The sequence below is a fragment of the Nanorana parkeri genome, unplaced genomic scaffold (genome assembly GCF_000935625.1).
Source record: "Nanorana parkeri isolate BGI_ZX_2015 unplaced genomic scaffold, ASM93562v1 scaffold146, whole genome shotgun sequence".
Classification (NCBI taxonomy): Eukaryota; Metazoa; Chordata; class Amphibia; order Anura; family Dicroglossidae; genus Nanorana; species Nanorana parkeri.
Window position 1 is genome coordinate 608,037 of NW_017306414.1, and position 14,478 is coordinate 622,514.

A 14,478-nucleotide genomic window follows, 5' to 3' on the forward strand; every position below is an offset into this window, starting at 1 on the left:
TACATGCAGCAGATCCTCCTATGAACTTAATAAAGGTTATATCTGGAGCTCATATAAATAGTTTGCATAGAGATCTTTGGAGATCTATCGCCTAACAACATTAGAGACTGGTTAATATACAATGGGACTATTTGACAAAAAAGGGAGCAGGGAAAATTCTGGATCCATGGCTTTTATTGTATTAAAACAATATTTATTGACAGTTTTGATACTGCTACTTTCACATGCATATTTATACGCTAAGGGGAAACTTTCAAGTTATTTTTATTTATGTTGATAATAAAATGTGTTTTATGGTCAAATGTGGTGCGCAAGCTTATTGACCTAAATTTGATAAAAATGTATCTAAAGGTGTTAAGCCACAAGTAGGGAGGACATGCCATGAGTATAGAACACATTTATAAGATATTGAAGTGTCAAACGTCTGCCCCTCCATCCATTTTTATAAAATGTAAGGTCAGGGCCCTGACATTTCCAGGTACAAGACTGCTCAGAGGCAATCTGTATTCTGTACTTCATATTGAGCAATGATTGCCCTATCATGTTTCCTAGTAGCGCAGCGGGTGAACATAGTCTCTGCCAATAAATGGACCTTGCTGTTCACACCCTCATGAATCTTTATATCTAAAAAGATGACGGCAATGTTATGCAGTCATGTAAAAAGTTGACTATAGCAGGATTCTATATTAGGCTTAATTAACAAAGCTAACAACACCAGGATAAAGATTCTTATTTTATATTAAAGTGAAGCTAAAGATATTTTTAGATGCAAAAATAATCCTCACACAGCTGAAAATGCAGATCGTTATCTTTATAATAAAACTTTGTGAATTGAGCTTAATAGGTTTAGCTTGGCTTTGAAAAATGGATACATGCTGCACATTTGATTTCAATTTTCTATGGTTTGTTAGCCCATGTCTTCCTTTATGCACATTAACATCCTAAAGGGAAACTATTTTATTTTATATTAGTGAGTGTCATAACACTGCAACAGAAATCGTTACTCCCCAGGTCCCACAAGTTGCTGGACAGTGGCGGAGCTAAGGAACAAAGGGCCCTGGTGCAAGATTTTTTTTTTGGCCCCCCAGCTGGGTACCGATCCAGCGCTGGGACTGTGCTGCGCCCCCTAAAGGCCCGAGGCCCTGGTGCGTCCGCACCGCCTGCACCGGCGGTAGTTCCGCCACTGTTGCTGGATGACCTGAATGAGTTGTGTGATTAGTGCAGAAGCAACAAATGCTCATGTAACCCATGAAAATGTTCATGTGTTAATTCATGTGTTTTTGTGGATGGAGTCACTTTGCAATAAGGTAGCCCATTAATTATAAATGGGTTTTTAATGTGCCTCAACCTACACATATGTTCTCTGTGGTGTGCTATAAAACAGAAGTGTTTTTTAACTGTGTGTGTATGTTGGGGTGCAACTTATGGGGTGATGGGCATTGTGGCAGTGTGTACTTCTGCACTGAATGCAGCCTTAATGTTTTGTTAACAATTTAAGCAGATTGCTATGCATCCAAGAAAAAAACAATGTAGCATTGGAAGGTGAAGAAATGTGTTATTGTAAGGTGTAAAAGGTGTAAGGTGCGGAAGTGAGACATGTCTAAAACAAAGAAAATGCTCCGGGACTCAAGGGAAGTATAGCGAGGCAAGGACTGTGGGGTTTACTTTAGGTGGTTAAAAAAAGAGGGAATGGATGTTACAGATATTAGAATAAAAAAGCACATAACAGTAATTCACACACATAGTCACAAGTTACAATTTAAATGTACAGTATAGTCACTTATGGAAATAAGAAACTTCAATTTTCTTCTTATTCCTCATGCAGAGTTTATTTTCTATTAGTTTCTAGGCAATAATCTTTCAGTCCAGACATGACAGTGAGAACTGCACAGATTTGAATCCCTAAAGAGAGAAATTCTTGTATTCTTAAAGGGAAAATTGTTTTGAGCCCCTTCTAATGGTCCTAAATTATTGAAAGTATCCCCAGATTTAGACTGCGATCGAGATCAGACACAGTATGAGCAATGAGATCAGTATGACTGTCTCCAGATCATTCCGTCCTCTTGGGTATAATGACGGAAAATTCTATCATCAAAAAACTCTGTCAATTAATATCTGACATTCATTGCTTGGTAAAATACTGCTATTAAACTATTTAAACACACATAGGCTGTATATTGTTTCTATTAGCAATAAAGGGCAAAGGCTGGTTCCTTGTCCCCTTCTAATTATGATCATGCAGTGCAGTATATTCAGAGGTGACTCCAGACAATTTCTATGCGGTGCTGTTTGTGCTTGCAGTATAAGTGGGGGCACTAAGTCCCCGACCCTGAATAATAAATGGAAACATAACATAATTAGAAATGCTTAGTCAGAAATTGAAAGATGCAATGTTGTATAAAAATCATTTATAGTATAAAATGAACACAGACTATAGCCCCTTTTAAGCACATTAAAGTGTAGAGTACAGTGGCCAGAAGTATGTAACAGTGTCCCTTACATAGCTGGTCAGCAAATGCAAAAAATCAGTTCTTTATTTGGTGTCAGCGGACATAAAAATAGAACATACTTTCCAACATTTAAAAAATTATCAGCAACACTTTGAAGGGGTTCAGAAGAAAAATGCACCGCCTGTCGCTGGCTTCTGGGAGTAGCCATAAAGTGGGTGTAATCAATTTTATTTGGTGTTGCTTCACAGTGTATGGCTTTTAGTGTGCAGCTTTTGCCCCTTTGCTTTGCTATGGTTTAACCTGTTGCCGTCCGCCCGTAGTAAAAAAAACGGACGGACGGCACTGCAACATCTGCGGGTTGCCGTCTCCAGACGGCAATTTTTTTCTATAGGTCCTGGGGGTACAGTGAACAGATTGTGGGAGTAAAATAACCCTTATTGTTGGTGCCAGTGGTGGCAATAATAGATATATTGTTAGAAACCTTCCTCAATAGGGGTGGAGAACTCCAGGCTGCTAAGGTTTCTCACTTCTTGCTGAAAGAGAACTTCTGTAGAAAACCTTGTGGATGTATCGGAAATGCAGTATGCGAATTGAAGATGCATTTACCATGGGATTCACTATCAGTCCCATGGAAAATGCATAGAATGCATTTGGAATACAGAGCTACACATATAAAAATGTCAATGATTAGCTTTCTCTACTCTTGTGTTGATGGTTAGTGTGCACCATTTATTTAATTAGAGATTATGTCTTATTAATGTATTGGGGCTTCCAGACCAGAAGGTCCCCTGTGCAGTTGCTCAGACAATGTGACATTTTTATATCTGGCTATGCAGCTATAATTGCTATGCACATGATGCTGCTGTAGGCTAAATAGTATTCATTTTGTCAAGTGAGCACACAATCTTAAAGGGGTCTTTCACATAATAGTTTTTGTCTCAGTCTTGCTTTCTTTAAAGTATAGATTTGGGATTTCCCAATGTTTGCAGTATTAAGTAGTGGAAGAAGCAGTACCTTTACTGGGATCTCTGCATAAAATAGTATAGAGTAACTCTTTACTTTTGTAGTACATGATTGCAGGACAAGAGCATAAATAAAATCCATTGGAAAATAAGGATACATTTTAGTAAAGTCAACAAAGGCGGTGGCTTAGGGCAGCAGGATTTCCTGGGGAAGCACACAGCCACCCACCCACACACACATCATATTGATGGCGTTCAGTATCACATTCCCAGGTATAATAAAAGATTCCAGACTACCACCTGCCAATGCCATCAAAACTGATTTATCGTTGCTGTCCCTGTGCAGTTTTGCATTTTTGTTGCTGGAATATTCTACATTCTGTGACAGCATCAGCTCTGCAAGACCCAAATTGCTAGCAGATAGTACATCTAGGACCAACAACTAGAAGGTTATGACAAACCGAAAACTGACACAGAGTGGGCTTAGTGGGTATGACATCTGATCTTGTTAATGTGGTACTAAGGCTAGCTGGTCGGGTAGGGTAAGATGGGGGCGGCATTAGACAGGTGGCCAAGGGGGGCAGGAAATATAAAAGCTGTCCTGTCTGCTTATTGTCTAGTACAGTACTCATACAGATTGTGTAACCAGTTCCACTACTGAGATTTTACTTCTGATTTATGTCATCTATTTATTAAAAGTTGCAGTACTCCTTCCTGTTGAATTTGAGCTGTTCCTGGAAGCTGGCAACCCATGCATAATTGTTTGACAGTAAGCTAGACATTTCTAAATGTTTTTCCAACTACAGACACATCTAACCGGTGACTCAATGCTCTTTTCACCTTAATGACCTGAATAACTGCCTCATGAAGTGTTGGTTGCATTAAATTTTGTCGTTATTTAGGGTTGGTATTTGTGTTACTACTACTAATACTAATAATAATACTAATAGCAACATTATAAAAACTGTTCAGTAATAAAATAACACTTGCATTTGTTATTGGTTGGGGGTTGGTATGTTACCTCTGCCAGTCACTGCCATTTTTCCTACATTCTTTTTTATGAAGAACAAAGGAAACCCAAAACTGGCAGCTGCTCTTCTTTACTGTTATTCATGGAGTAGTCAAGGGGTGAAGTAATGACTCCCTTGTTCTGCTAGAATCAGAATATGGGCAGAATAGTATCTGGGAAGATGGTATAAACATTGTTGGAATTATTCTTTGCATTGTTACATTATTGAACGATTCCTTTGTGTGTTTAGACTAATGTGCTATTGTTATTCATTATACAGAATAAGAAGTTACTGTTTGAGAAGATTAAGGGAACACCCCAGAGAAAGAAGCGGGTAACACTGTTTATATTTCCTTCTGCAACTGAGCAAATGGGCATAAATGGGCTGTTTAATGTAGGCATGTTTCTTTAACTAATCTAAGCAATTATTTATTTAATCTGCTTCAGTCATAGATAGTTACTGCATCCTAAAGAGGAAAATTTGTTAAAAATTCACAGCTTTAGTAAAAGTATGCGCATTTGGGACAGAGTAGGGAAGGATTAGAACCCCTGTCAAATTGTTATTGGTTTCTATGTTCCAGTTGGGTAGATTCAGCTTCTCTATTGGTACCAGTGATCATTATTACTGGCACAGAAAGGTGTGGGGAACCAAAATGTTACTGTTGTCACCAGAACAAGAGTTGATTGTAAATCTTCCAATGAGGTCACCTGTATCTGTGGCAACTATTTAAGAGGGGTATTCCCCTCAGTTTACGAGGATTTCCTCTTACTTTATGTTGCATCTCTGGGACAGGAAGTGAAGGGAAATCACCGCAATGGGACATAGACAGGAAAAATAACCTGAATGGGGTTTTAACGTTTCCCCTACTCTATTCAGAACCCCAACATTTTTGACTGATACACTTTAAAGTGATATTAAACCTTCAATTTGTTTTTTTTTTCTTTAAACTTTTTTTCTTCCCTAGTTCTCTAGTTGTCCCCCAAACCGCTAGCCGCCCCACCCCTGTGTGCAGGTGTCTCCATTAGCTAGCTGGCTGGCGGCTGCTGAAGAGACACCTGTGCATGCGCATTCATGGCTGTGCCCACACCGAGCTGTGTGTCCGTAGACACATGGAGCGGAGGGGCATGGAGCAAGCCATGCCCCTCCTCTCCTCCCAACAGATTGACTGACAGCAGAAGGAGCCTATCCCTCCCCCCACAACCTGGACGTTCAGGGAACAGAGGACATCTGTCCCGATCCGGCGGAGGAGACAAGTGACCATAGGTCACTTTACCTTAAGGCCTCATTCACACTGCGCTAAGTCGGGGCGTGCACGCCCGTATCGGGGTTATACGGGCCCGGTTGCCCGAGCTAAGATGCAGACAGGATCAATCCGAATGGCACGAATGTGCAGTTCGGGTGTGCACATGGCTGCATCCTCCTAAAGGGAAGAACAGGCTGCTACACACAGCACCTGTCCCTCCTGGGAACGGCCCAATACGGGCGTGCACGCCACACAGATGTGTACACCCCGACTTAGCGCAGTGTGAATGAAGCCTTATGCAGAGAATGCATTAAGGTAAAAATCGGCATGCATTTAGTACTGCTTTAAGTATAAATAGTTTACTACCCTTTCATTAACATGGTATTAACAGATCACTGATTCAATGTGATGTAGTGTAAAGCTGGCCATACACTTTATGAGAAATAAGCTTCATTTCCCCCATCCCCTGCCAGGCTATTGTATTCTGACAGCCAGCATCCACAGCTTACAGAATACCTGATTGGCTGCAGTCACTGTTCAGCTGACAATTTTTGTCCTGGCTCCTCAGACAAAAGTAAATTACAATTTGAGCAGTGTATGGCCAGCTTAGACTATCCTATCCTTGCATGTAATACAGTCCCAATATATATTAACCTTACCAGGGCAGAAATGCAGAGCAAATGACAGATTTATCTGTTTGTTAGCACTTAGTGAATAATCTAATTGGCTAAGTACGCTAGGAATTCAACAGTGACATAATAGAGTTATTATTGCATGCCATTCTCGCACAAACCAATCTCTTTTCTTAGTTAGGCTCCCAAAGCCTTTCTGTAAAAATCTCCCACCGATTCTGTTTTTTTTTCCAAACATCCCAGCTTTAATAAACTTGTGCCCGAGCCATTACACAGATAATTGCAAGAAAAGATTGAAATTAATATTCATTCGAGGATCCTAATCACAGCTGACTTTCTTTGTTATGTATTGTTCTATAGGAACTATTTTGACTTTACATTATATAAAAAAAACGATAAAAATTGGAAATGCGCCAATATACAGTACATCTACCCCGTGTTATAGGTAATTGTACACATTAATCATCGAGTGCACATCACATGTATGTTACTTCAAGGGACAACGTGATGAGTACCCAAGACTTTTCTTCTTCTTCAGCACTAATTACTATAACAATTAATCATATACTTCATTTTACATTGATCTACTGTATTAGCACTGGTATGCTAGTCCAGATAAACATCTACATTTACCAAGAATGTTCTACCATACAAGGGATTCCTGGTCATGTGCTGCTTTGTGATTCACAAGTGTACAGCACTGGATTTTTGCATTCACTTACTATACAAACACTAAGCACAGACTTTTTTTTCACAATGCCAGCTACACAAGCAGTAAATACTGTCAGTAATAATATAGTGCTGTTAGTAATAATATAGTGCTGTTAGTAATAATACAGTATAGTGCTGTCAGTAATAATATAATATAGTGCAGTCAGTAATAATATAATATAGTGCTGTTAGTAATAATATAGTGCTGTTGGTAATAATATAATATAGTGCTTACAGTAATAATATAGGGCGGTTATTAATAATACAGTATAGTGCTGTCAATAATAATATAATATAGTGCTGTTAGTAATAATATAGTGCTGTCAGTAATAATATAGTGCTGTCAGTAATAATATAATATAGTGCAGTCAGTAATAATATAATATAGTGCTGTTAGTAATAATATAGTGCTGTTAGTAATAATATAATATAGTGCTGTTAGTAATAATATAGTGTTGTCAGTAATAATATAGTGCTGTTAGTAATAATACAGTATAGTGCTGTCAGTAATAATATAATATAGTGCAGTCAGTAATAATATAATATAGTGCTGTCAGTAATAATATAGTGCTGTCAGTAATAATATAATATAGTACTGTTAGTAACAATACAGTATAGTGATGTTAGTAACAATACAGTATAGTGATGTTAGTAATAATACAGTATAGTGATGTTAGTAATAATACAGTATAGTGATGTTATATGCAGAGCAGGACAAATCTCATGAGAAGACTCTCCAGTCCATTGCAAGAGCATCTTCTTGTGATATTTTAGCTGCTCACGCTGGTAGGAGTGTGACACTTCCTCGCCTCGGAGGTGAGGTAGCTATAAATATAACTTATTTCTTTATAGGTATATTTTGAACTTACTGCCACCAGGTGATTTTACAGTAAGAGGGGCCAGACAGTATATGTGTCCCTTGCATTTTACCGCAAGGTCCAATTTTTTTAGGTCTCATCATTACAGGAAGCGCTGTACTGTCAGAACTCTCTGTGATCTTCTCATTGATTCTGCTGTCCACACCCCCTACGAAATGGCTACTATTGAGACGCATAAAGATTTTCCAGTATGCTGGTGTTTACCATGATTCATTTACACTTCAAAACATTTCCTAAATTTTTTTAGTTAATGTCTACATAGCAATGCTCAGATCTGTCCCATCACTTTTTTTTTTACTGGGCTGCATGTGGCCTCCCTAAAAATACTCCCTGTTACTGAAACTTCTCTGAGGATTCGTGGACATTTGTTATCTTATATATATTTACATACAATATTATCATGTGTCTAATATCTACATAGCCTAAACTGTTTTCCATTCTCCCTCTCACCACCCACTGTTCCCACTTCCAGATGGTGAATCCATACCTGCAGGGACAGAGACTGGACAATGTTGTAGCCAAGAAGTCTGTTCCACATTTCTCTGGTGAAGAAGAGGAATAAGCAGAACCAAATGAGTGAGCCGCCTTTGCTGTGATCCAGCGTGGCGTCCTATCTACTGCTCCAGAGCCCCACTGACTGGCAGCATGTTTATTATTTATAGACCTGTGAATGGGAAACAGCTGGATTTATAACATTATGTTGTCATAGATAATAAAAAATATAGACTTCTGCTTTCTGTTAAATTAGGGGAACGGTATCTTTTCTTGTGCTTTTTTTTCTGTGTGTCCTCAAGAGGAAGTTTAACCAATTGGTTACTGCCAAACACTGTCAGTGTTAAGACATAGAGAAAAAGTCAGTTCTCCTTTCCTTGAGTGAACCTGTGCCTGCCTGTAGAGATGGCTCACTACTGTCTAGAATCAGCATTGTATATTAGAAATAAGTGCAATAAAGTCTTCACTTCATATGTGGCTCCTTGCAATGTCTGTTAAAATCAGAATAATCTCAAATGACTGTGAGCAGCTTAAGTTTAGAATTGACTGCCAAGTCCAGTCCTTAAAGTGAAACTAAACTCAAAAAGTGAAAATTTGCTATGCTATGAAGAACATTTAGATACGTTATCTGTCTTAAGCTGCCCATACACCTTACGAATATCGGCCGATTTTCGTATGTGATCATGTTTTCGTCCGATATTCGTAAGGTTGATGTGTACAAGCGCAAATACTGTACAACCGATCGACTTCTGACTAACCAGCAGGTTAGAAAAGTTCGGTTGATGGTACGATTTTCGCAAGGTTGGTGAGGTTTCCGTACGCCAAGATTCGTTTGATCTACACTGAACATGCGCAGACGAAAATACGTGCGGTCGATTACCGAAATTCATCCAGGTGTTTTTTTAAATTACTGCTGATTCAACCTTGCGATAATCGGGGCAGAATGGGGCCGCCGTACGAAAATCGTACGACGGTTCGATCATCGGACGAAAAGTCCGATGATCGCAAGGTGTATGGGCAGCTTTAGCAGTGGCCTGGAAATGTACCTTTTGTCTTGACTTAGTAGATAGTAGAGCATTTCCTGGTATGTGAGGGTGCTTAAGTACTCCTTTGCCTACAGCCTCACAGCTAAATATCTGCATAGTGAGATCTAAGGCACTGATGTCTCTGACTGTTAATCTCATGACATTTGGAGTAAAATTTGGTGATGTGACTGTAATGTCTTCCTTATATTGTAAAGCCCTGTGCAAACTATTGGCGCTATATAAATCCTGTATAATAATAATAATAATGCCACTCACTATTGTGCTGCTGGCTGTACTCCTTTTGGGAGGCTCTGACATGGGGAAGCAAAGCCCTGTCTCTACCAACATTCCCCCTCCCCACAGAGATATAGAGCAGAACAAGGCATGGCAAGTCAATATGTGAGAAAAGATCAGCAGCAGAGAGATCACAGGCTATAATAGTGACTAGACCTTTGTCCACTGGCTGTTTTTTGGGGGGGCATAGCTTCCAGAGTGTTCAGTTCCTCATTAAGCTATCAACAAATGTGTTGATTATTAGCCACCTAATTGGGCAGAGCATTGAGCGCAAACAACTCCAAAGCCTGTTTGTGATCCAAATGATAATTCGATGGTATACAAAATTAGCCACATCATAATTAGACCATATGTACACTGAGTGGCCAGATTATTATGACCACCCCATCCGTACTTCGTTGGGCCACCTTTTGCCTTCAATACTGCGGCGATTCTTCTTGGCATTGACTCCACGAGATGTTGAAAGGTGATGCGAGGAATCCAACAGCATGCCTGATGAATAGCACTGTCCAGTTCAGTGAGATTTGATGGTTGTGGAACCAGCTGCCTGATGGCTCTTTCAACTTCGTCCCACAAATGCTCAATTGGATTGAGATCTGGTGACTGTGGGGGCCACCTAAGCAAGGTAAAGTCTCCCTCATGTTTTTGAAACCACTCCTGCACAGTACGAGCACCGTGGCATGTGCCATTGTCATGTTGGAAGAAGCCATCTCTATTGGGATACGCCATCAGTATGATAGGATGAACTTGATCAGCAACGATACTTTGGTATGTTGTGCTATTCAGACGTTGTTTCACACAAATTAAAGGGCCCAAATCATGCCCCAAACCATAACACTGCCCCCACCAGCTTGAAGGGTTGTACTCATGCATGTGGGGTGCATGCTTTCATGCTGTTTCCGCCAAATTCTCACTCTGCCATCTGCATGATGCAACTAGAAACGTGATTCATCGGACCACATTACTTTTTTCCAATGCTCGACTGTCCAATCCTTGTGTTCCTGTGCGAATTGGAGACGTTTTATCTTGTTAACTGCAGACAGCAAAGGTGTTCGAACAGGCCTTCGGCTTCCATATCCCATACGATGCAGTGTACAGCGAACAGTGCGTTCAGAGATCATTTGAGAGGATCCCTGATTAAGATCTGCAGTAATTTGATGCACTGTTGTCCTTCTGTTGTCTTGTACCAGTCTTGCCACTCTCTGTTCTGCCCTAACATTGACTAGTCGCTGACGGCCACAATTCGCACGTTCAGACCCAGATTTTCGGCTGACAGTCCAGTCTTTAAACACTTTAACAACAGCTGCTCTTGAACATTTAACGAATTCTGCTGTTTTGCCGATACTCGCTCCATGGCTCCGCGCCAACAATAATCCCACATTCAAAGGCTGATAAAATCGCGTTGTTTACCCGTATCTTCGGAAAAAAATCACTTCTACTGTCGTGGTAAACAACCTGCTTCCCTATTTATAATGGTCTGGCCCTCTAGCAACTTCAGCGCGAAATTATAGCTAATTTGCCTACAAATGTCAGGTGGTCATAATAATCTGGCCACTCAGTGTAGAGTATAGTCACACAATAACTGCCTCAATTTGTACATGCTGAGGACCATACCTAACAAGTTTCTCAGATGGGAATGAAAGACACCAGTTAGCACAGAATGTGAGCAAAAGACATACTCATGCCACACCCCTGATCATGTGGACCATTACGAATTAAAGGACAACAATTATATTAGCATTTTCAAATAATCAATGCAATAATGTGAAGGATGGTTGAAATCCTTAGTGCAGTATAAACAACTTTTGCAGTTAAATGGTAAATGTGTTTATACAGATCTTTACACCAGAGCTAGAAAAGGACATTTGAGGAGGGATGGTGATAGAGGGATTGGATTCCAAAAGATAGGCAGGGACAGTTAGGAACTCTGTTTCTTCAAGAAAATCTTTTTGCATGCCAAGCTCTCCAGGGCCATCAAAATATTGCTACGGGGCACACATTTCAGTACACAGCCACAAAGTTTCACCATTGGAATCATGTGTCGTAAAGGATATAATAAAGAAATTAAGCATCCAAGCATTCTTGATCAACGAATCAATCAGTTGGAAGGTTGGATGGACTTTCCCATCTGATATTGATTGTGCTATACATATGCCAGGCTATAATAGTGACTAGACCTTTGTCCACTCCATAAACAAAAAAAATCATGTTTACTCAATAATATTGCACAACTCTCTTATATAAGAAACATTGCTCAGCGGACAGATAATGCATTCATGGACAGCCAACATCTGAAGTCTGTAGGAACCTGTGGGGCTTGTGTACAAGGATATTTGTTCTCATCAGTACTGAATATAATTGAATATTACTGAACTACAGATAACTGGATGGAAATGCAAAAGCAGCTTGATGCAGCTTAAAGGGAGGTCATAACGAGGTTAGAAAGAGGTCAGAAGGACTAATGAAGGGACCCAGAAAAACCTCAAATCCAATCTGATCACACCAGAAAGCATGCTGCTTTTGCCTATCTTCATAAGCCTCAACAAATATGTAGTTCAGTATCCAACTCCCCCATATAATTATATGTCTAGCCCAGCTCCACTACTCCATTTAAGGTCAATATTACACATGAGATCTGTCCGCTGCCAGTTTCTTGCCAGCAGCAGGATTGCTATGGAGGGCCATAGCCTGGATGTCAGCACTCACCTGGTTGCATCTGTCGCTTCCTCATCGACTGAATGAGCAAAATGTTGCTCTCTTGCTGGTTACTTACATTCTGCAGTGTTTCCAACTGATCAAACCAGCAAAGGAGTGACACATAGAAACAGGTGAGTGTTCTCGACATTGACATTTACTGACAATATAGCTTGAAAGCGCCAAATTATTGCATTGAATTGTAGAAAATTAGCTTTTGTTATTCATGAGTCACATATATCAGCTGTGATATGCAGAGCAACATAAGTTGCATAAAATTCAATCTTTTCCACTGCCAAAAAATACTGTAAAAATATTTTAGTGGAGCACTTTTTGATTCTTATAGGCTACTTTCCATAACCTTAGTGGTTAGACTACCACTAGAAGAGGAACTCAACTCTGCAGAAGACAAGTCAACAGTATTGCCTGTGGTCTGCCTGCAGTTGATATTTCCCCCATTACTGACTTACCATGCCTTGGTAGGGGCAGGGGCAAAAACATACCTTAGACCTCTCTAATGTCTATAATTTCAGTACTGTATAGACTAAAGAACACATTTTAAAACATATCTTATAAATCAATTTGTAGGTCTACTAGAGGGTATATGGTGCAAGCTTTGTACATTGATAAGTTAAACAATAATATGACCCATAACACATAGACACACACATATTGTATTATTATTTCCAAATGTTTTTATCAACTGTTTAATAAAAGACATAGTATGTTTAGGCTTTGGAGTCCTTACATTCACATGCATTTCAAAAAAATTAAGACTAAATTGAAGTCAAGAATTTTCCAAAACAATTAGCTAGATCCTAAAGTTAATTTTGTGTTCTGAATTAACCAGCCAGACTTAATACAAAAATAAACATGAAGTACAACCAAGATTAACTAAGTATGATGTAAGCAAAGAGACTTCATGGACAATGAGCCTGGCTGTAATTATAATCTTTTTTTCTAATTAGATACTCAAGTAAATATTTATAATTTGGCTATTTCTTTACTAATAAATGAAACTTATATAACCTGTGAAAAATGAGGTAGTTACTTTTATTTAAATGTGTCTAATTTACCAAAACGTTCTACAATGTTTTAAGGAGTGTATTCATAGGCGTCGCTACAGGGGGGCTACAACGAATCGTTGAGCGCCCCTCCCCCTGCCACCACACCTAGAGGAAGAAGGCATGAGGACAGAGCACATCAGAACTGTAAGTACCTTTTCTATCTGCGATGCACCCCTGCGTTACATTCACCCCTGACTAGCGCACCTTGCGTTACATTCACCCCTGACCAGCGCCCCCTGCGTTACATTCACTCCTGACCAGCGCCCCCTGCGTTACAAGCACCCCTGACCAGCGCACCCTGAGTTCACTCACCCCTGACCGCTGCACTCTGCGTTACACGCACCCCTGACCGCCGCATTCTGCGTTAAAAGCACCCCTGACCGCCGCACTCTACGTTACAGGCACCCCTGACCGCTGCGTTCTGCGTTAAAAGCAACCCTGACTGCCGCGTTCTGCGTTAAAAGCACCCCTGACCGCCACACCCTGTCTTACATGCACCCCTGACCGCCGCACTCTGCGTTACACGCACCCCTGACCGCCGCATTCTGCGTTAAAAGCACCCCTGACCGCCGCACTCTACGTTACAGGCACCCCTGACCGCTGCGTTCTGCGTTAAAAGCAACCCTGACTGCCGCGTTCTGCGTTAAAAGCACCCCTGACCGCCACACCCTGTCTTACATGCACCCCTGACCGCCGCACTCTGCGTTACACGCACCCCTGACCGCCGCATTCTGCGTTAAAAGCACCCCTGACCGCCGCACTCTACGTTACAGGCACCCCTGACCGCTGCGTTCTGCGTTAAAAGCAACCCTGACTGCCGCGTTCTGCGTTAAAAGCACCCCTGACCGCCACACCCTGTCTTACATGCACCCCTGACCGCCGCACTCTGCGTTACACGCACCCCTGACCGCCGCCCCCTGCATTACATTCACCCCTGACTAGCGCAACTTGCGTTACAAGCACCCCTGACCCGCGCACCCTGAGTTACACGCACCCCTGACCGCCGCACTCTGCATTACA

General features: G+C 40.7%; 1 protein-coding gene across 1 annotated transcript in view; it reads left to right on the forward strand.

Moving 5' to 3' along the window:
• SCG5 (secretogranin V) overlaps positions 1–8,855 on the forward strand; it is a 38,564-nt gene extending 29,709 nt beyond the window's left edge. Inside the window, exons 5-6 of the mRNA XM_018554196.1 lie at positions 4,702–4,755; positions 8,359–8,855. Of these exons, the coding sequence (XP_018409698.1) occupies positions 4,702–4,755; positions 8,359–8,448 (144 nt within the window). The 3' untranslated portion in view covers positions 8,449–8,855. The remainder of the gene's footprint in view (positions 1–4,701; positions 4,756–8,358) is intronic.
• The last annotated feature ends 5,623 nt before the right edge of the window (positions 8,856–14,478 follow it).